Source organism: Achroia grisella, unplaced genomic scaffold, assembly GCF_030625045.1.
Source record: "Achroia grisella isolate CSIRO2021 unplaced genomic scaffold, CSIRO_AGI_Agris_v1 utg2786, whole genome shotgun sequence".
In the NCBI taxonomy this organism is placed as follows: Eukaryota; Metazoa; Arthropoda; class Insecta; order Lepidoptera; family Pyralidae; genus Achroia; species Achroia grisella.
The window spans coordinates 395,682-419,857 of NW_026712766.1; the positions used below are offsets into that span (position 1 = coordinate 395,682).

General features: G+C 34.5%; 1 protein-coding gene and 1 long non-coding RNA gene across 2 annotated transcripts in view; both read left to right on the forward strand.

The window, feature by feature from the left end:
• LOC131843124 (talin-1-like) overlaps positions 1-24,176 on the forward strand; it is a 129,636-nt gene that overhangs the window by 76,023 nt on the left and 29,437 nt on the right. Inside the window, exons 51-74 of the mRNA XM_059191727.1 lie at positions 75-189; positions 775-852; positions 1,629-1,750; positions 2,520-2,612; positions 3,221-3,379; positions 4,582-4,798; positions 6,334-6,498; positions 7,098-7,204; positions 7,997-8,120; positions 8,558-8,635; positions 9,418-9,536; positions 9,977-10,069; positions 10,685-10,825; positions 11,469-11,762; positions 12,876-13,001; positions 14,305-14,418; positions 14,856-14,930; positions 15,976-16,101; positions 17,670-17,788; positions 20,106-20,241; positions 21,186-21,340; positions 21,646-21,775; positions 23,066-23,181; positions 23,659-23,821. Coding sequence (XP_059047710.1) covers positions 75-189; positions 775-852; positions 1,629-1,750; positions 2,520-2,612; positions 3,221-3,379; positions 4,582-4,798; positions 6,334-6,498; positions 7,098-7,204; positions 7,997-8,120; positions 8,558-8,635; positions 9,418-9,536; positions 9,977-10,069; positions 10,685-10,825; positions 11,469-11,762; positions 12,876-13,001; positions 14,305-14,418; positions 14,856-14,930; positions 15,976-16,101; positions 17,670-17,788; positions 20,106-20,241; positions 21,186-21,340; positions 21,646-21,775; positions 23,066-23,181; positions 23,659-23,821 — 3,165 coding nt within the window. The remainder of the gene's footprint in view (positions 1-74; positions 190-774; positions 853-1,628; positions 1,751-2,519; positions 2,613-3,220; positions 3,380-4,581; positions 4,799-6,333; positions 6,499-7,097; positions 7,205-7,996; positions 8,121-8,557; positions 8,636-9,417; positions 9,537-9,976; positions 10,070-10,684; positions 10,826-11,468; positions 11,763-12,875; positions 13,002-14,304; positions 14,419-14,855; positions 14,931-15,975; positions 16,102-17,669; positions 17,789-20,105; positions 20,242-21,185; positions 21,341-21,645; positions 21,776-23,065; positions 23,182-23,658; positions 23,822-24,176) is intronic.
• Positions 7,104-8,635, forward strand: LOC131843151 (uncharacterized). Its single transcript, XR_009357524.1, has 3 exons — positions 7,104-7,204; positions 7,997-8,120; positions 8,558-8,635. It is a non-coding gene; the product is annotated as an uncharacterized LOC131843151 (long non-coding RNA).

Sequence of the window (24,176 nt, forward strand, 5' to 3'; positions counted from 1 at the left end):
CACGAATAAAGATATTTTGAATTTGAATAGAAAATTAAAAAAGGGAAGTTTCTATAATTATAATTTCATTGCAGCCAATAGTTGGTCTTCCGCTGAAGGCTGAAGCAGCTGTTGCACAACAATTGAAGCTCTCCCAGTGGATGGCGCAGCTAAACGCAGCCATCGCCGCTCTTGCCACCGCTGTATCTGGTAAGCTCTGATCCGTAATGTTATCTTTCTTGATTGTAATCAATTCAAGCTTTACTTTTTCATTATTTATATTATTAACCGAATCTTAACACGAATTATTTTATGGCAAATAAAGGTATTTACCTCTCGACGTTTCGACTAGGTTGCGCTCATGACCACGGCTAGTGATCGGATCGGATATATATAAATCACGAAATTTTAAAAATAACTGTTACATTTTTGATTTGTCATGCTTAAACTATATTTAAATGTCTACTTCCTTCAAAGCAAAGGTATTGTACTGTATAACTAGTAGTAGATAGTAAATTCAACTATTTTCTCGCGAAGATGTACACGTCTTGAATTCACGGGGAATATCCCTCTTACGCCTTGTAAGAGGGATATTCCCCGTGTAGACGCAGAATTAAGAAATGCAGTTATGGCTAACGAGCAGACCTTATAAAAAAGATGCTGTTTTGTTTTTGTTTAAAAGCCAACATCATCGATGTGGTCCTTATTAACAATTTTTTGATTATTTTTAATTCGGGATTTGTTTTGTAATTTTATAGCAATTTATTGTATAGCAAGTATTGTATGTACATTTAGGTCGAGATCCGATTGACTACGTAACTGCTGAGAAAGCTGTCACAATTGTTAACGAACTGTTGCCACGCGTTGCCAAAGGTAAGCAGGTTCATAACCAACTTCATGAAAACTATGAAGTATTGGTTATTTTTATTTGTTTTTCTTTTGTTCGTTTTTTTGTTTAATAATAATAATCGCCTATGCGTCTGTTATAGACGAATTATGGCGTAATGGTCATTGAACAGCTCTATTCTTGGCTGTATAAAGCGATTGTTTTCTTTATACTATAATGATTTCATCTCTAATTTAATGCGTTGTTTTTTTACTTACGTTTATTTTATATAATAATTTGTATGCTGCTGTCTGCATCGTTATTGTTGTGTTGTGATGTGTGATGTCATAAATATTATTCTATTCTATTCTATTAAGTTCTCAATAGATTTCTACTTTTTTTTAATTTTCGTTACCTCTAAAGACTGAACTCACAGTTTTATTTCTAAGGATGTACTTTATAAGGATTCTAAGGATGCTGTTTAGTTCCATAGAAAATTCATCGATATTTGTTCAGTGTTCTTTGTGTCTCCGGTTTATCTTTTTTTCTATCTTCCTTCTTTTCTTTTGCTATTTGGACCCGGTCTTCCTTTCTTTGTATCTTGCCAAGCGCCGTGTAATATTATTTTTTGTTGTAAAACAACTAGTCATATCAAACTAACTCTTTAACTTAAATTTTAAAGAATTATAGTTATTAAAATAAAGAATAGATAATTAATTTCTTTTCTAAATTGTTTCAATCACTGAAAACCTCTGTATGATTATTTTTTATAATTATATTGTAAAATTGCATTGGTTTTTATTAATACTTATTTATACCACAGAAACAAAAGTGTTGGGTACGAGATTGGATGACGGTTCTCAAGCAGTGCTTGTGGGCGATCTACGAAGCCTATGCGAGTCTGTACAGGAATTGTGTTCTGCCAGCGGTGAACAAAATATAACGGTGAGAATTATAACAATATATATAATAATACTAATAATAAATAACCCTTAACGACAAACACAACGCCATCTAGTCCCATGGCAGAAATAGAAATAGAAATAATCGTAATTAAAATAAACTTAATATAAGCACTTTTGAATAGTCACATTTTTTTATTCTACCGCTCATTCGGAATGCAGACTCGTCACAAGAAGAATGAGCAAGAAACTTGTGTCGCTCTAAGCTCTAAGCAGAGCTTATGTTATGGGTACTAAACAACTTTGCTTGCAGCTTGCGAGGAAACGAACCTGCAACCATCGGATAGTAAATTTATTATTATTTACACTGATTAGGCAGTGTAATTACAGGCATCTTAGACCTCCACATGCAAGGCATCGGTGTATAACCAGCATGACCATGGTGACAACATGACCAGCACTACGTACATCACTTTATACACATAAAGTGATGTACGTAGTGCTGGTCATGTATATATATAGATGGTTACCTCTTAGCTAACGTTAAGCTGACTCATCTGATCAGCTTATCGTCAGCTTGGTGACATTGCTAAGTATATAAAACAAGTGTGGAAGATATAATGTATGTAACATAAAAAATGTATCAGTTGAGTTTCTTGCTAGTTTTTCTCAACTGCATTAGTTAGCTGAACTGGACGGTAGGGATAATGTTAAAAACATATGACGTGCACAACAGGCCGAAAGTTCCTATGTCATTGATTTTGAGTGTAAATTTGAACTCTTGTTGAAATCTGAACTTGTTTTGTTTCTAGGCCGTTAATAACTCAGCAGCGAAATGCGCCAACATGGCAGCCAAACTGTGTTCAGCTGTGAATCCTCACATCAACCCGGAAAAGGAACAACAGGTACGTAGTGTAGACCTACTGACATAGAGGCAAGAGTTTGTTGCCATGGACTTTGTAATTTTACTGATATCTTTGTTATTACGTCTTGCAAAAATTATTGTATGAATTCTAATAAAAATTAGTAGTCACTTGGGTCCGTTAGTCCCACCGAATTCAACTGCCCAGTGGCTTGTTTTTAAGCTGAATTTCGATTGAAGGGTGCGCCGTCCCCCTGAAGAGCTACGCGAAAGTGGTGTCACGAGAAAGAGATGAACTCTTAGCATTCCATAAATTCACCGTACGGTTGATGGGTCCATCATGTGGCAGAGAGAAACTCCAAGCAGTTCCCGGAACTTGTGACCTAGGTGTATGTTTAAGGTGCTTTTCTGATGTATGTGATGATGGATGAGATGACAGAGATTTGGCTGGGCGGGTTTTGTTAATTAGTTCGCAATATTTATTTGTTTTTATTGTATGGTCTTTAGGTATAGTTGTTTCCTATATAATTATAACGTTATTTCTGTACAGTTGTTTATATATATTGCCGATAACTACCGTTTACCAACAAGCGGTCCGTACGTAAGAACACTTTCAATAAGTTGATATAATATTTGCAAAATCACTTTCAGATAATAAATTTGTCAACAAAAGCGTGCAGTGGAGCCTCTCAGATATTGGCAACGGTGTACAAGCTGTCAGAGGCCGAGGGAGGTGAGGTTGGGGCGCAACTAGACCAGACGGGCTCACGTACCGTTAATGCTGCGAAGACACTCCTTACTGCAGCGCAGGTAAATATTCTAACGAAGACAGTATCTGCAAAATATGTGGGCGATAAAGGAAATCAGGGAATTGATATAAGCCTAATATATATTATCAAAGAAACACTACAAACTAGGGTCATGAAGGAAAAGAAACGAAATAGGATGAAGACACAATTTAGAATTCAGTATTTGAAATATAAATATAAGAAAGCTAACCTCCCGCCCCGGGTTTGCACAGCTATTTTTTTTTTAATGATAATGTAATGGTGCACTCGTCCGAGCTAATGGTACTGCACTCGTCCGAGCAGTACACGTAACAGTACACTGGCCGGGCAATAGTGGAGGATGATAAAATGTGGATGAAGTCAGGCAGTTAGGAATAATAAATTAAACACTATAAGGTTTTTATTTAGATAAGGATTAAAGGATTTTTTTAGAACTTTTTAAGGTGAACAATTCCGTCATACATATTTTTTGCGTAATATTTACCGTTTATGAAGCATACGCGGCGCAAGCACTCAAGTGAACATTTTTTACACATTTTTATTGCTGTACCGCTCCTATTAGTCGTAGCGTGATGTTATATAGCTTATAGCACTTGGGGATAATATACATTTCTAAAGGTTAAAGAATTTTTAAAATCGGTTCAGTAGAACCGGATACTACGCTGAATAAACAAGCTTTCATCATCATCATCAGCCCACAGCAGTCCACTGCTGGACATAGGCCTTTCCCAAGGCACGATCTTCAGCTCTTCTCATTCAGTTATTACCCGCAACACTACGTATGTTGTCACTTTACCTAACTGTGCGGCGTCTTACGCTACGTTTGCCAATCCGTGGTCTCCACTCTAAAACACATCTATTCCAGCGAGCATCGGTTCTGCGATAGATATGACCAGTCCACTGCCACTTCAACTTGCAATAACGAAGAGCTTTATCTCTAACAAACAAATAAACTTTACCTCTATATGTATATATGCTAGCAGACCCGGCCACGCGTTGCTGTTGGTAAGGTTCTTGAATAAAATAATATTGAGACTATAAATTGAGATGTAACCAATCTATCTTTCAGGTTGGATCAAATTGCACACAATGTGCTAATCAAATTTGCAATCAGTTCAGTAGTTTAGGAGTCCATCTCGGATAAACAACGTGACACGTAATTTTTATATATAAAGATATTGGGTCCCGTTACTTACACAGTTCTACCTTGCACCCTCTATACAGTTGACAGCACCGTATATCCACGAGCAACCCTGTCAAATGGCGCTGATCTCTGCAATCGACGAATTATCAACATCGTCCAAACAATTGTCCAGCATGTGGCAACTGGTGGTCAAGAACCCACGTCATGAAGCTGTGAAAAGTAGTCTGGAGCAGCAGTATCCTCAATTGGAGAGTGATCTGGCGTTACTGAAGAAGATGTGCAAGGATGTCAATAGAAGTATGTATTCAATTACGCATAGTCACAGTTACTTGCTGCTTCCATTATTTTGTGTTGTATATTTATTTATTGCATATTGTTATATATGTACATACATATATATATAGGTGTATACAGTTAAATATATGTTATGTTGTTTATTATATTAATTTGTAATATTATTATCCTTATCATTTTTATGTTTTTTTCTATTCTAGTGCCACGTACCACCTTTTGTCTTTTCTCCTTCATCCAAAGGTTGTATGGAAGAGGCGATATGGCCGCCTTTTGTACCCTATTAATTTTAATTTTTCTCTTAATTTTACTTCATGTAATTTATCTGCAATAAAGAGTATATAAATAAATAAATAGTATATTTTTTATTTATACTTCATATGCATGGAATTTAACTTTTTATATTAAATTAAAGGTTCTAATTTAAAAGTACCTGAAGTCACACACCTCTATCTAGTCCCAAGCTAAGCAGAGCTTGTGTTACGGGTACTAGATAACTCATATGATTATATAGATACATTTATTTTTCTTTTCGTAATATACTATGATGTACATAATATACAATTATTATTTTGCAAACATATACATAATATGCTTTGACATTTATTTTTAGTTTTTTATATTTTATATATTTTTTAATGTAATAATAATATAATAGTGTACGCACACTATTATCTACGCAGATACTAACCACGTTACAGTACGCAGAAACCACCCAGATCGACCCAAACAATCATACTTAGGAATACAAATGTTGGAGTCGTACGTAGGGTTGCCAACTTTTTTTGGCAAAAAAATAGTATAAACTGGTTTCGATAGGAAAAAAAAAAAGTATTAGGAAGAAAAAGTATTTTTAAAATTCTAGGGTTTTTATTGCTTTAAAGACGCAATTTTAACACTAGAGTTGTAACAAACGCTACAACTTACGATTGACATCTAACATTTCGTTCAGTAATTATAAATCGTTAAGTACCCATAATGAGTATTTTGTTTTACGCATCACAGTTAAGGTTGAAAATAAAAGTATTTTTAATTTATTTGTACGTAAAAGTATAAAATACAAATACCAAAAATAAGATGATATGGCGAGAAAGGGAGTAAAAAACGAGATGACTGCGAACAGAGATGAATGGAAGAGAAAAACATATTACGCCGACTACAAATAAATGGGATAAGGAAGAAGCAGATGATGAAAATAGGATACGTTATTACAAAGTTTGGTTGGCAACCCTAGTCGTACGAGGAATCGCACCCGCGACCATCGGAATTAAAGCGGTACGCAAAATCGCTAGGGTAACGAGGCTATCACGTTATATATCTTACTAATATTATAAACACAGAAGTTTGTGGGTGTGAATAGATGTTTGCTAATCATTTACGCAAAAACTTCTGAGTGTATTTTAATGAAAGTAATACAGCATCAGAATAATACATTGGCTTTAAATTTCATGCAGCTGAAACTATGGACAGCGAGTTGTAGATAGTTGCGACTTCCAATGAGTATGTGTGACAGTCCTTTAACAGGTTTTTTTCCATTATAGTCTCTAATCCAATCAAATCTACAACAATGAATCAGCCACCATTACCTCCCAAACGTTCCAAATCCAAAACCGAAGTATTACCAAGTCCAACTGCACCGGACGATAAGCGAAGATCTAGCAGAGATGTCAACGAGGAGTCACTGGATAAAATTCGACGCGAACAGAGTGAGTTTTTTTATAATACGAGGAGTCATCTTATGGTGAACAATTACCGTAGCTTATGGACGCCTGAAACGCTAGGGGTGTGAAGTTCGCATTGCCAACCCTTAAAAAAAGTACCCTTCTTGAAAAACCCCATTCTGCAGTCTCTCGAAGTAGTTCTCATAGCATTACGGCTATTTGTGTCTTTATCGAATATTTTATTATTATGCCTGATATGCCAAATCAGTCAAAATAGATTCGACAAGTTTTCTATTGTACTTTTAACTACTGTTTACTTTTAATTGAAACTTTTTCTTTTTTTTTATTTATTTTTAGTTTCCTGCAGTTCAACTTTTACTTTTGCTAAATTTTCTTAGAATTTTCCTAAAATAATAATTTAAACACTTAAAATTTTACAAATTGATAGTTTAGATCTTTAGTTCTTTCTAACAAACAAACAGCGTTCTAATGTAAATATTACGACAAGATTTCTTGCCCTATTTATTTTTGTATTTACAACAAGTAAAATAGTAAAAATAAAGGCTGACTAAAAATTAATACATCTATTAGTTATTCTTAGGTTTTAGATATAAATGACTAAAATTATCTTAAATTACATATAGGCAAAAATGAAGCACCATTCGTTACTGAAGCTGAGAAGGCAGTACAAAAACAGTTTGTGTCGTGTACTGAAGATGCAGTGCGCAATTTACGCGTCGCTGAGGAGGAGGTAAAATTGAATTTGTTTTCAAATATTTACAATTCTTAATTATTTTTAATTATAATCTTTGTACAATCATCTGCATATGTACATTTCTCGCAACCATGTTAACCTTCAATCAGCATTATTTGCAAGATTTTTTGGTTGAACCGTGAGATAAGTTAATGCAATTACGGAAAATGGAGGCATGACAGTTTAGTCCTACGCAATGGTAATGCATTTGTGGTACCATGGGCGTCACAGTATAGCGTGATGTGTAAGGAGGGATACGGGATAACCATCAGGCGGGTTGTTCAAGATCAAGTTCAACATGCCTCATTGTTATTACCTAGTTATAAATATCGTATTATTAATTGTTCATAAAACTATACACGAAACCTCCTAAGAGTAAAGTGTGGTTAGACGTATATTAAAGTATAGAGGTTATCTTTATTAAACTGTGGTTATCTCTACCAATTATTTATAATTACTTTATCAGTGGCTAGCGCTAAAACTTCATATCTGTTTACCAAATTTCATTTCATTGTTACAAATTTCCTCTATCATTAAACTTAGAAATAATAAGGGTATGGTCAAACTCACAATTATCATCTATTTATGTCAAGTCAAATTTCATATACATGCCTGTAGTATAGGTAGAGAGTACACATGTTCTGTGGAGAAAATGATATTATTATTTAAATTATTTGTTAAATATGAGATCATATTTAAAAATAAAGTGTTTAAAAACTTATGTTCTGTCAATAGAAATGCCCCTTGTTCATGCTTATAAAAATATATGTCACTTGTTTTTCTACGTAGATGAAGAATTTGAAGAGCGATGGTCCAGTATTGAGTGAAGATCAAAAAATAGCTGTTCAAAATGCGATAGAGCAAAAGTTAGGTCTTTCAGCTGCTGCGGTCGCTACACTGCTTGCTAGTAACCGTAAGTTTGATGTCTACTAATGGTTACGATATTAGGATATACAGATAGTAGTGTACTAAGGTAGATGAAAGATTTTGTAATTTATCTTAAAACTTCCATTTTATTAATGCATTAAGTATAATTTGTAAGGTCTTCTGCTTTCGTATCAATGGTAAATCTAATTACGTTTTGACCAGAACTTGGTAACTATAATGTCACTTTGTTCAGGTCTTTCTTTAACGATTTGGGTTACCATTATGGTGAGAGTATTGGCCAGCCTAGACACTGCGTTATCATGTCTAGGTGTTACCAGCGCGCCGCGGGGAGGCTCCTATCATGTACCTATTTTAGGCAACAAATTAAATTTTTAAACTTAATGAATACTGCAAGTTTTATTTTTTTCTAATATTAATTAGAAACCAAACTCATTGTAGTAAATAAGTTGTTATTATTTACAGAAACAGATACTGTTGACTACAACACTGCATCGAAGTCAATGAAGACTTTATCCGATTTAATGCCGGCAGTTGTGAAAGGTATGGAAGATGATTTCAACATTAAAATACATATATTTATATGTAAATAAATGTATTTTGGTGTTTAATCTATATATAATAGCAGTTTTTTCAATATTTGTGTTAATTTAATAACCTGTTTAGATATGTATTTTATCTTGACGATATGACATTTGCACAATTCATGCAATATGTAAAAGTAAGTGATTGCCGTAGGTCATAATAGACTAGAGTAGTGTAATTATTACATCTAATTATAAATTAAGTAGCGACACCTCATATCGTTATACATAATAATAATAGTAATCGTCTTTATTTGTCTCAAATAATAAACTATTCCTTCTGTAATAAAATTAAGAGGTATTCATCTATACATATAAATAAAATTGGAGTACCTATTTGTAATATCGAAATAACCGTTTTTTACTACATGCATATGAATACAAATACGGTATATACACCAAAATAACATTTTTTACTATTTTTGTCTATCTGTCTGTTTGTTCCGGGTAATCTCTGAAATGGCTGGACCGGTTATGACGGTTTTTTTTGGCAGGTAGCTGATGTAACAAGGAGTAACTTAGGCTGCTTTTATTTTAGAAAAATAAAGTTAAATTCTACGCGGACGAATTCGCTGGTACATCTAGTCTATAATAAAATCAATCGAGACAAAATAGTCTATTCACTCATACAGTGATAAGGTGATACACATCATGCTACATAACCTTTGTTTTTTGTCTTTATAGCTGTTTAAAGTCCACAGTCAATGATAAGGAATGCTTTATATATTTCGAAATTTTCAGATGCAAAAACTCTGCATAGCACGGTAGCTGAGAAGGACAGACAAAGTTTCATTGATAACATTCTGGAATTACTCCACAGTGGTAATAAACTGTGTAATACTGCAACTGGAGATAGACAGGTAACTAGAGGAAAGTAATTCTAAAGTTAGTTTTTTTAGTTAATTTTGATAATTATCGAAAATATTAAAGAATGTAGACTTAGGTAGTCTGGATATATTTTGCGAAAATCCAAAACTATGTAGTGAAGATGTGCCTTTCCCTGGATACAATGAAGAGGGGACGTAGTAGACCACCTGGCTGACTAATGTCCATAGGGATATGAAGGAGTTGGGCCTATTAAATGACGATGCTTACCAATGAAGTACATGGCGCCTCGAGATTAGGAAAGCTGATTCCTCGTAACGTCAAAAGGCGACGATGAAGAAGAAGAAGAAGTGGGTATTTCTTGAGTCGGTCGCCGCTCTCAAAGCCCGCGGTAAAAGCCCACGATAAAAGCAATGCAATAGCTTAAAAACATTGTCAAAAATTATTTCATCTTAAATTTATTGTGTTTTCATAGAAACTGAGCCAGGTCGCCGTGGACTACGGTAATAAGTCTGCAACGTTGTTATACTCTGTGGGTGGAGAAGCGGACCCTGAACAGGAGAAGGAGGTACTGTACTCGATTGTTGTGCCTGTAGTTTATTGTTTGTTTAGAAAATTTACATATATACATTGTTTGGTGATCAGTTCACGGCATTGTATAATTTTAGATTTCAATTATTTTTGCTTTTAATTTAAATGGTGTAATAAATTATTTTGGTTTTAACAATATTACCTTCTATATAATGTTCAATTGGACACTAAATCAACTACGTTACTTATTAACATAACATTCACACAACATCTTAAACAAGTACTTAAAATTTTATATTCAGATTCTTAGACCTCCTGAGTATGTAGGTCTGAGAATCAGCTACTATCTATTTTTCATACCCTAAGTGATACGGGTTGTCCACCCCTAATAATTTTTTTTTTATTTTTCAATATTTTTTTTTCTTTTTTATAATTAAAAATGCCATTAAAAATACGCTAAATTTTCAGCCTCCTATCACCAAACCCTATTTTTTAATAGCGATTTTAATTTATACGTCAAAACGTTTGCGGGGTCAGCTGGTGTTAGTATATATGTAATGATAGACCGACCCAGAAAGAAATCGCAACCGTTGCGATTTCTTATAATCTGGGTCGTTGTAATATCGATGGTGACACGTCCGGACACGTTCAGGTGGGCGGGCGGACGCAAGCTGTGGGCGACAGCATGTCGCGGCTGGTGCGGGTGGGCGCGGGCGCGGCGACGGTGCCGAGCGTGTGTTCCGCCGCCGCCAGCTGCGCGCGCGCCGCCGCCGGACTCGCCTACACCGCCAAGGTCGGCCTCCTATCTGACCTTATGATCCTTATTAATTTTTAGCAGATAAAATCTATCTCCAGTCATACAAAAGTTTGCAATAAATTTGTTTCTATCAAAAAATAAAAAGGCATTATGACGACATATTATAAATTAAATTATTAATATAATATTTGAACTTATTTTGTTCAATAGTCAGAGAACGACAGTAAGGAAATGTACATAATATTATTTTACCTATATCTATACCTAAGGCTTCATAACCATCTTAGAATCTGTTACTTGCTCACTGGCCACTATCGAAGTATGACTCTTCGAAATTTATGGTTCTTTAATACTATTTGAGAAACCTTGAAGGTTTCAAGGGATACTAATAGAAATCAGTAGTTCAAAATACGATATTTAATGACCTGGTTATTAGTCCTAGGTTAGAATAGGTATCGATATAACCGTATAAAATTCTACTATTAAATAAATTATTTTTTTTGGACTGCTCTAATGCTGTACAGCATCACTGTTAAATTAAAAAGAATCCTTAGGTACTGGGGCCGAAGACAATCGATAGCGCGTTTTACTTTCTTAGTAACGCCATCTATTATCAAATTTACGAGTTAAAATTTTCTTGTTTCTAACACTATTCTTTCCGGTCTTATCATACTTCTAGCTCGTAGCACCGACGATTCAAATACCCGAATGCCTGCGTTGTCTCATAAGTGCCTCGGACGAGCTCGCTTCCGACCTGAAGACCTTCGCGGATACCTGGAAGCCTCTAGCTGCGGATCCTGAATACAAAGAAGCTGTTCAAGAGATGAGCTCGGAACTGAAAGACTTAGAGGGGCTTCTACTAAACCTAAAACAGGATCTGGTGTCAGGAAAGATGGTGAGGAGAAAGAAAAGGATTGTGGTGGAAAATACTCCGTTGAGGCAACTGGCTATCTCGCTACTAGAAAATGCTAAAGTAAGTGAATTAGATTATTACATTTCGTTTCGTCAATCAAAACGATTGACTAGTAGTTTTAAGATTAAAGATTTTTTGAATCCGATAAACTTCTTTTGTTTACCCACCAAGAAAAGTGTGAGTAATCTTTTATTCATTTTTAACAAATCCTATTCCATGCTTATCGTTAAGTTGAAATCCTATATTTATAATTATAATAATATTAGAGTTCATATTATTATTGTAGAAAAAATCCGATATTTTAAAAAAGATATTAAAAGAAGGTAGTTTGTGTTTAGTACTAATGAAGTACCCAATGTAAAGATTATTACGAATATTATAAATAGCGCCATCTAGTATTTATAGATCGACTACACTGACTTTGGTCTATAAATACGGAGGTCAGTAGTTGAATAATCCTGTTTCGTTGGGTGAGCCGCGGCATTCAGTCGACGAGCGCAGAGCGTGCCGGTTGTGTTTTGGGTACTAAAGTGAATTGTATTAGGAATGGGTTTATCCCGGTCTTAGTTGGGCCTGGGGGGAAGCTGCAAGTAGTGAAGGTAAGTGTTAATGCATTCTAAAAGGGCCTTTTAAACCTACACCCGTGTCACAAGTCACGGGTGCTACTTGGGGTTTCCCTTGCGGTAGCCGGCTTCAAAGCCTCAGTCGTCCATCATAATTAGTGCTTGTTACAATACTAAACATTACATAATGATCATAAAGAGTAATTTAAGATCGCAATATAAATATGACAGCTGTACTGTGAGATCTTCTAGTTAAATATGTATTGTAAAAGTACCTACATAAGTGGAATATTTAATCATTTGCCTGATTGCATCAAATCACTGGATGCTGGACAATTTAAAAGAACCTTAACAATGGTTATTGTGTAAGTGCTTTTACAACTTAGATGAATATTACCTTGGTGGAGGGGAGTGACAAATTGTTTGATCTAAGTTGTGTTGTAAATAGTTATTTTTTTTGTTTTTGTAATTTGGTTATTTGATGTAATTGTATATTCTAATTTCATATTGTACGTCCGAAATGGATAAACTGGTCGTTTCCATATATGATGTAAAACAGTTATAGACAATAAATGCCTATCTTATCTTATCTTATGATATTTGTTATTAGAAAAGAAGTCAGTCCGTTACTCTGGACGCTAAACAGAAGCAGGAGTACGAGAAGTACGCTATAGCCTTGAAAAATGCAGTCCAACAGCTGGATATAGCCAATTGGGCTTGCAAGCGGTCTCTACACGTAAGTTTGTACATTACATCTCATCACTATAGTTAGAAATTTCTAGAAAGTTAGAGAGCTCTAGTATTCTTTTGAGTTTTAATTTTGTTAGTATTCTTTTGTCGTGTCTATATAACGGCAACTAAGTAACTTACCTGGTATCTTTTTTATACCAACTATTTGAATAGCAAATTCTAAAGTATTTGATTAAAGTTTGATGTTATGATTGGTTTGGCAACATATGGAAGACTTTAGTTAAAAAATCACTAAGAATATGACGTTTATAGTAACGTGGATGAATGAAAAGGGAGAAGACGGCCGTAAAAAAGATGGATAGGGTGAGTGAGAGATGATATGAATAAAAGGAGAGTATTCTCAGATATGATGGCCGATAGAGATCAGTTGAAGAGAATGACATACTGCGCCGACCACAAATAATGGGATAAAAGCAAGACAATGATGATAAGAAACAGTTTAAAATGGCTCATATTCTGATGCAATTGATGGAATGAGGATAGTAATAGGGTATAATATACCATATATTGTCATTACTGAAGATATCGTTACAGCTCCGTACTCTGTCGTGTTTGATTGTTCGTACCATAACACAGTTGCAAAAGAAAGCTATGTAGTGGCTGAAATAGGTGTGATAGACCTATGAATTTTTGAATACAAATAAAGCAAATCAATTACGATTAAAATAGTTTAACTAGGCAAGAGCTGGACTAGGCTTCTCTGTGATATAACTCCTTGCATTCTTTGAAATCACTACAAGTATACAGTTGGAAGAAGTAAGTGAAAATAAATTTGATAATCGTCAAATTTTTATATCTATTTGAAGAATTGCGACTCTGAAGTGGTAATGCGCAGGACACATAGCTCGTAGGACAGATGGCCGTTGGGGCAGTAAAGTCCTCGAGTAGCGACCATAAACCGGAAGACGCAGCGTGGGAAGGCCTCCAGCAAGGTGGACCGACGATCTGGTCAAGATCGCTGGAGGGCATTGGACGCGAGCAGCGCAGGACCGATCGTCGTGGAGATCTTTGGGGGAGGCCTATGTTCTGCAGTGGACGTCTTCCGGGCTGCGATGATGATGATGATAAAGAGTTTGTTTGTTTGAACGAACTAATCTCGGGAACTACTGGTTCGAATTGATTTTTTTTTGTTTTGGCTAGTCTATTTGTCGAGGAAGGTTTTAAGCTATATAACATTACGCTACGACCAATAGGAGGGGAGCTGCAATGAAAAATATTGCAAATTGGTGAAATGAAACGCAGACGAAGTTTTGCTGGTCAGTTAATCTATAAATATGTTCAATTTCCAGGATACAGATAAACGCTTGCAACTAGAGAACGCAGTCCAAAATCTGCAAATGATTGTGTTACAAGAGAGACCGTCCCTAGCTGGGAACTCGCAGAACAACATTGTTGATTTGTCGGTAAATAATATTTAATATTGTAAATAATTTTAAATATTAAAAGGGTTTTAACGAATTCGATTAAAGATTTATCTAATTGAAGTTCACGGCTTATTGGATGCAACCGTCATTTATATAAATGATATCTTGCTTAGGCCACTACTAAACTATCAAATAAATTATTAAAGGTTAATAAATTTCATGAGGGCCATGAAAAGCACCAGCTTTCAAATAATAAAAAAGAATTATCCAAACTGGTTCATCTAGAAATTGCTTTTGATGAATTAACACAAAGAACAGTCACTTGAATTGAGGACGAGGAAATCCTTTTTTCATTCGATGAATATCACCACAGATAACGTAACGTTCGTAGATAAAAAAAAAACATTGAGCATTGAAAAAAATAATGTAATTTTTTCAGCGCTTACACTAATTGTATTATCTATGAAACTTTACAGAACTATGTAAAGGATCTGTCTTCTGATGCTGAAGAACTGATAAGCGCATCAAACAAATGTTCAAGCGATGTACAGGTGGGTAACAAAATACTGTTTTTCTATATCATTATTATTATCGGATGCCTCTTACTTTAATGAATGAATGAATAAATTAATGAAAAACTCTTAATTAGAAAGGAAATTAACAATTGCACACATTTGGTGTACATATTAATAAAAAAAAACAATTACAATAAAGAGGTAACAATGGGCGGCCTTATCGCTAAATAGCGACTTCATCCATTATTGATACTGTGTAATTATCTATATAAAATAACATTTATTCAATAGAATAGAATAGAAAATCATTTATTCAAATAAACTTACATTGAAGCACTTTTGAATAGTCATCACATTTTTCTAATCTACCGCTCATTCGGAAAGCTGTCTCATCACAAGAAGAACGAGCAAGAAATTTAGGCTACTTTTATTTTAGAAAAATAAAGTCAAATTCCACGCGTGTATAATACATGTACACCCGTGTGAAGCCGGGGCGAATAGCTAGTAATGGATATAGAAAACAGCCAGACCACTACAAACGTTTCTTAATTTTGGTATATACCCAGAACAAGTAAACAATAATTTTGTCAGATTAAATAATTTTATATTCAAATATGTGTTCAATAATTTAATTATGAATTAATAATAATAATAATAATAATAATAATCTCAGGACAATTCACACAGCGCCATCTAGACCCGAGTTAAGCTAGCTAAAGCTTGTGTTACGGGTACTAGATAACTGATACAAATACATAGATATTTTTTTTTCGTAAATACATACATAATATACATAGAAAACACCCAGACCGATACAAACAATCATACTCATGAATACAAATGTTTGTGCCGTGCGAGGAATCGAACCCGCGACCATCGGACGTAAAGCGGTGTGCTAGACCGCTAGACCACCGAGGTCGTCAATTATAATATATTAAACATTTATTATTTACATTAATATAATCATTTAAAGAGCTTATTGTAAGACTATCTGTAACTAAACACACTGTGATACACCTGCACGTAATATTATCAAGATGATTGGAGAAAATGTAAGTATAGTAATAATGTATAATTGCAGGTAATACAAGAAATCTGCAATCAAATAAAAAATGAAGCGAACAATGTACTGTATCCTTCCAATGTACACAATAGAGGCATGGGCAGTACCGTTGATGATATACACGAAATTGATAAGTTTGGCCGGGTAAGATAGACTACTTCTAAATATAATAACATTATCTTATTCTATATCTCCTTAGATATTTATACCTATATTTAATAATAATAATAATAGTAAGTGTGGAAAAAACGAGCAAAAGCTGAGAGAGTGAGACCATGATAATAGTAATAATAATTTGAAAGAAGTAGTAAAAATAGTCTTAAATGCCACAGAATAAACCATCAAGCAAAATAAAGTAACGAGAGACTTGGCATGTCCCTTCCTCGGTACTAAACACCAGCTTATGCTGTGAAAAACAGATAATAATTATCTCAGGACAATTCACACAGCGCCATCTATACCCAAGTTAAGCTAGCTAAAGCTTGTGTTATGGGTCCTAGACAACTGATACATATACATAGTTTTTTTTTTGTAAATACAAACATATTATACATAGAAAACACCCAGACAAATACAAATGTTTGTGCCGTGCGAGGAATCGAACCCGCGACCATCGGTCGTAAAGCGGTGTGCTAGACCGGTGTGTTACCTTTACAATAACATTAACAATATAATATTCTTGGATAATTCACATAGCGCCATTTAGTCTCAAATTAAGCAGAGCTTGTGATATGGGTACTAGACAACTGATATAAATACTATACACAGATCCAATTTCATAAACATTAACAGTAGTCATTAGTATGAACTAATGACTACAAATGTTAGTACCGTACGAGGAATCAAACCCGCGGCCGTCGGAAGTAAAGCTGTGTGCTAAATCACTGGACCATCGAAGCCTTTGAAATTTATGTTCAAGAAAATTTGCAAAATTTGCCAAACTGACGAGGATACGCCACTACACATCTTATGAGACTGTACCCCTCTTATGCATAAACGAAATATCTCCTTTGGAAAGTATACACTCTATCCTGAGGAGATAAAAACCATCGCTCCTAAGAATATCCTTCAATTCTTGTCCCTGACGGGTCTAAGTAGCAAACTTTGAAAAAAGGGCGAGCACAATAGATCTGTAGACCACAGTGCTATAGGTCTAAAGCACCTGATAATAGCAAATTCCTCAATAAAAAAAATTGTAATTATTACTACACTATATTAGAGTTTCTTGGAATTAGAATCCCCTTAGGGGTGGAATTTATCAAAATCCTTTCTTAGGGGATGCCTACGTCATAGTAGCTTTATGCATGCAAAGTCTCAGCCCGATCGGTTTAAAATTGACAAAGTTTCGTACAAACTTTCATCCCCTATTTTATCCCCATAGGGGTATAATTAATCAAAATCCTTTCTTAGCGGATGCCTACGTCATAACATCTACCTGCATGCTAAATATCAGCCCGATCTGCCCAGTTGTTTGGGCTGTACGTTGATAGATCACTATGTCAGTCACCTTTGAGTTATATATATTTAGATATGCTGTTTTTTTGTATTTAGAATTCTACTCATTAACTTAGTAGTTCCACAGATAATATAATTGGTAGTTCTAAGTTTTCTTTGGATTTATCGTTAAAATTTAGTGTAAATCAAGTTTTAGTGTTTGGTCTTTAAATTGTTGTTGACATTAATATATTTTTTTTAATATATTTGATATCCAGGATTGCAGTAACCGCATTAAAGAACTCCAGTCCCAAATTAGTAAAGTGGCAGATGTAAATGAACGAGCAAAACTCGAAAACAAACTGCTGAGCTTGGAGGACACGTTAAATTTGCTGAGGTATGTATTTTTAGTATTATTATTATATTATTTTAGGCCTATGTTGGGCGCCCATACGAAATTACTATAGTATCTGTAAATAATAAGTTTGAATGCTTGAATATGTCTACAGATGGCAGAATGTTGTATATTTAAAAATAGGCTTGTTATGAGGTAAGACAATCTTTGGCTTAAATTTTAGTCCCATGTTGGTCGCCAGTTTACTATAATATATACAATCTAGCTGTCCCGGCAAACGTTGCTTTGCCATATAATTTATAATCGATATTAAAAATAGGGGTTGATGCTAGAAGGGTAAAAATTTAGGGTTGTATATATTTTTCTATCCTAAATAATAATAAAATGAAAAGAAAATATTATATTGAATAAATAAAACATATATATTTAGGGGTGGATATACAATACCACTTAGGGGTATGAAAAATTGATAGCAGTCTATTCTCAGACCTACGGAATATGCATATAAAATTTCATAAAAATCGATCAAGCCGTTTGGGAGGAGTATTTACTATACTCCTCCCAAACAGCTTGCACATACTGGTTTAATGCTTAAATAACTGATGGCAGAGTTTTGTATATCTAAAAACAAGTTGTAAATTTGCTGATTTGATGATTGAATATTTTAGTCCCACGTTGGGCGCCAAATTCAAATTATCGAAATAATTGAACTATGACTATTTATTTATTTATTTTAAAACGTACAACTATTACAAAGTTGATTATACATTAGACCCCGCACTCGGCGAACCTGTATCGCGGGAGTCCACAAAAGAATTGCCAAATAATTAATTAACTATTACAGATCAGCGAGTAGAGTAGATTTGACATATCAGACGAATTAAGATATTTTAGTTTGATTTCATAAAAAGCATACCAGATCAATTGTTGATTACATAAATATTAAATAAAATAAACAGAGAAAACAAAATAAAATAAAAAGAGAATAAAATACAAAGAGAAAATTTCAAGTTTTTTTTTATTTTCTTATTGCGATATGTGCGTAGTTCATTAAATTACTCAAATTATACACTGTTAACATTCTTATTAAATTATTCATTGATTGTTTGGGATAATAGGTTATTTATTTATTTATTTATTAAAGGAAAACCAAGGCTATTCAAGTACACCTTAAATAAAGTCGATATATATGTCATAATAAGCCACTGACAGGCTTTCACTAATAACAATAGACTAATTCTTAAAAAATTTACATCACTATGTATAAAGGCATTACAAAATTAACAGAGAATATGAAATTAATTAACAAGAGTACAGTAACAAATAGTAAATTTATAGAAATATATACATATACATGATTTTCAATAATAATTAATTGTTATTTAAAGAAGGACTCGCTCAGTTGGTGTATCGTTGATTTAATATTATTACAAAATAGATCTATATTAACTGTTTTAGATAGTTTATTAAAATTGTTGCTAGCTCGCCAGAGAAATGAATTCTGCTTATAGTTCGATGACACTAGGGGAACAGATAGAAGAGGATTCTGCCTTGTTGATACTCGTGGTACATTAATGATGAATTAATGTTATATGTAATTACTATTTAAAATTTGTTCAGTAGCATCATAGTTTATTTTTTGTAGGTAATGTTTTATCTTGTGATTAGCTTCAATCCTGTTAATATTATCTAACTTGCAAAGCGCATTAATCTTTTTATATAAGAATGACTGTGTTTTGTTAGTACTAGTTAGTAGTAGTACTAGTTTATATATTTGACACTAATTATTGCTGGTTGGTAGTTTGTATTCACACGTTTCTACTTGTAAAATGTGAACTTACAAGGATTATTTATAAGAGCAACACACAAGTTTCTTGCTCGTTCTTCTTGTGATGAGACAGCTTTCCGAACGAGCGGTAGATTAAAAAAAATGTGATGACTATTCAAACGTGCTTCAATGTAAGTTTATTTGAATAAATGATCTTCTATTCTATTCTATACTGACATATTTTGTCACTCAAGTAGCTATTGTATAAATTTCGGTATTTGGCAATTTGTATACACATAATCCTAAATACATAATGCTGAATAACATTTATTAAAAAGATCAATACGTAAGATTCACGCTCGTATTTCTTGTGATGAGTCGGCCTATTTCCATGTATAGATATACATACTAGCTGTCCTGGAAAACGTTTGTTCAACTGCTTTGTCACATAAACTGCGGGTAAAAAAATAGCCTATGACCTATTCTCAGATCTATCAAATATATAGAAATCTGTAATCATTTTAAAAGAGTTTCAGAACAAACACTGTGACGCGAGATTTCTGGATTTAAAAATATATCTTTATATCCTAGGTTTGTAACACAAAGTGCTGTAGCAACGACAACTAGCGCAACGCTCGATGAAACGCTCAACGATTTGACTGATCTGGAGAATAGGATACAGCAGATGCTATTGCCTGTCGAAAAACTACCAGGTCTTAATGTTGAGGTAAGAAATAATAATCCTGGACAATCTCCAGATTAGGAGAATAGGATACAGCAGATGCTATTGCCTGTCGAAAAACTACCAGGTCTTAATGTTGAGGTAAGAAATAATAATCCTGGACAATCTCCAGATTAGGAGAATAGGATACAGCGGATGCTATTGCCTGTCGAAAAACTACCAGGTCTTAATGTTGAGGTAAGAAATAATAATCCTGGACAACTCACACAGCGCCATCTAGACCTAAGCTGAGCTGAGCTTGTGTTATGGGTACTAAACGACTGATATCAATACTTAAAAACGTCTTTATGAATAATACATAGAAAATACCCAGATGTTACAATCATACTTATGAATATAAATTTTTGCACCGTGTGCGGAATCAAACGTGCGACTATCAGAGGTAACGCGGTGCTCTAAACCGCTGTACAGTCTAGGTCTTTAAATGAAATATTATTTTCGAATAACATTTTTTATGATTGTATATTAACGCTTTTAAGAAAGGCTCTTGGACTAATTAGATCGAGAGATAGGATTTCAAATTTTGCTGATACTAAAAATATCAATTATTGCTGACCGGAGGCAACAAACCAAATTAACGCGACGTTAGGTTCACATCTTGTCAATTTAGATTTAAATACAGTTCTAGAAATATAGCCTATTACTAACTAAACGATTACTTGAATGACGATCAGTAGTTGTGCATGGCAATGCAGTTGTTCATGCATGGGATTTTCATTTAATGTTAGACATAGACACCTATATAAATATACATTGTAAATAAACTGGCTTTAAAAAAAGTAATTCAATTAAGTTTCTTGCCAGTTCTTCTCAATTGGATCTATATACTGAACTTTTAAGACAAGTAGCTGCTCTACGTCTATAGTTAACATTGTTTCAAAAAACACATGTAGTACGTTAATAGTTATTAAAGTATATTGAATTTCCAGCGTACTGGACCAGGAGCTGCGTCTGAGTGGGGTAAGAGCCAGGTAGTGGCGGCAGCAAGTGGTGGAAACCTTCAGAAGCTTGCGTCAGCCTTCCTAGCATACGCTGATGACATGCGAACTCACGCCCAACTATCAGACCCCTCCGAAAATAAACGGTGAGGCATTTTACGCTTTTTTTTTGCAATACCAAATAATGTACAAGTAAACTAAATTGTTGATATTAAAAAATACTTAGTAGTTACGGGTAATACCTAATATTTGTATTTACGTTGTTATTGACTCGAAAGAAGGACACTTAATTAGAGATAGTGATTCAAAATATGATATGAGAAATACATGTATGTGTATGTATGTGTAAGAGAAACCGAAAGATCTTATTTTTTATTATAAGCTTTAATACATTTATTAAGAAGAAAGAAGAAGAAAAGACGGGATTGTTATGGATGGATGTATGTTTCAGCGTAAAAGAACATTTGCAAAAGATGATGTACCTTCTGAAGATATTGACGGTGACCACAAGCCGCCGTGTGGTGACGTGGCAGGAGGTCAGCGGACCAGAGATCGCTACCGTCACAGAACAACTCCTCAAGGTATCCTGAGTTATTCTGCTTTAAACTGTTCTGAGTTATTGCAGTAAATATTTGTAATACCTATTCTTTTGCGGAAGTCCAATTTATTATTTCATGGTAAATCCATATATTATTATATATATATATTATTTGTTTTATTCCGCTGCCATTAGCATGTGTGAGACCACAAATATTCGGTGTGGAAACTTGACTACCGTTACAACCTTCTCTAATGGTGATCAAATTCCGACCGTTATTGAGTCTACACCCATATTGCGACACGTGTTTCGCCTCTGAACGAGGCATCATCAGGCGTTGAATAGAGTTCGGATATAGCTTGGAAGCCTAGTGTTTACTCTTCGGTGACTAAATCGCGACTCGCGGTTTAGTCTAGACTCGTGGTAGAATTAAACAATATAATGTAAATCAATCAAGTAGTGAAATGGACTTCCGCAGAATAACCCCTAATTCGATTAAATATAACTATAATATAGTAACTAGCTAAAGCTATTGACTACGTTACCTAATACTCGCCCTATGTGCCGACAAGCAGTTTGACTTTAGAACCTTAGTTCTAGAGATTAGAAGGGCAAATAACTTATATCGAGATTTTCGTTTAGCAAATATTGAAGAAATCAATTTGCTTGTCGGCACATAGGACGAGATATGTTCATGATTGTCTTACCTTTATCCCATTATTTGTGGTCGGCGAAGTATGTCATCTCTTCCACTGCTCTCTATCGGTCGTCATATCTAAGCATACTCTTCTTTTATCCATATCATCTTTCACACAATCCATCCAACTTTTCTTAGGGCGTCCCCTCCCTTTACTTCCATCCACATTCATATTATACACTTTCCATAAGACTTGATCCTCGTTCCTACGCATAACATGCCCATACCAGCTCAATCTGTTACCGCGAGGTAACTTTTCTATAATCGGCGCAACTTTCAAACTTCCTCGTATATACACATTCCTTATTTTATCATTCCTGGTGACCCCACACATCAATCTCAACATTCGCATTTCTGCCACATGCACACGTCTTTCGTCCGTCCCTTTACGGCCCAACATTCAGATCCATACAAAAAGACGGGTCTTATGATAGATTTATAAACTTTACCCTTTAGTTTCAAGACATTCGGGGGTCGCATATCGTTCCTGGGGTGAGATATGTTGATGACAAAAACGAGTTTATATTCTAACGTCTCTCATTAAAAATACTTAGATTTGCTTTGTAATATTATAGGAATAAATTACTGCAGTGATGGTTTTTAGTCAAGTTATTGCAAAATGTTTTTTTTTTATAGGAAATCGACAAGGTATCCCAAAATTCACCGGGAAAGAGCCAGAAATCAGTGTTGTCTAACATTGACGCAAATAAATTGTTACTGTTTACGGAATCTAAAATAAAAGGAGAAAAAACGTATGTATACATGATTATATAATCAAAATTAACTACTTAATTATTATGTTAAATAATATAATATTTTTAAGAATATTAGCTTCTGTTCAGTCAATTTCAATAAAGGTTTGCAATTAAACTGAAGTTTTTTGTATCCTTTGAACTGTTTTTACTGGGTGTCCTAGTTTTGATGAATCTTTTTTATCTTTGATAGGTCTTAGGTTGATAACATACTAAAAAACATGTTCAGTATGTTATCCAAAATAATTAGTGACAGCAATATCTTTCATGCCACATTTCGTTGGATATATTTGAATCCAACATGTCAGGCGGTGATATACTATCTCTTAATTAATTTTGTGCTTGTTATCAGCGATTCACTTCACCAATTTTGTGTTGTCAACCAGATTCGAATGGAGAACCATCAAAGGTTATATAACCACCATACACCATCAAGCTCTCGTATGTTACAATTGTTTATATGCATTAATATTACAGGCACATCGAAGGTAAATTACAGCTGACCTCTACAAAACTCAGCTCAATGTTGGGTACGGTGGTGCTGAGTACATCCAATCCACAGAGTCTCACCAGGAGTCTGAAGGCTACCGTGGAAACCGCCACAGAGCTGGCCGTTCTTGCGCGAGCACTCAAAACAAACGTTAGTAATATATAACTGAACAATTAAACATTAAGGGTCGGCAACGCGCATGTGACACCCCTGGTGTTTCAGGCGTCCATAGGCTACGGTAACCGTTTACCATCAGATGGGCCGTATGCTTGTTTGCCACCTACGTGGTATAAGGAAAAAAAATAATGTATAAGAGTAAACACTCTTAAGCCCCGAACGCATATATTCATATAGGACATTTTAGCCGCTTATGAACGTAATTTTTTTTGTATAAATATTTTTTCCCTACCGTCCAGTTCAAATGCAAGTGAGAAGAATTGGCAAGAAACTAAACTGAATTTCTTTTTTTAAAGCCAATTTCTTTAAGATTTCCTTTCCTTCCTGT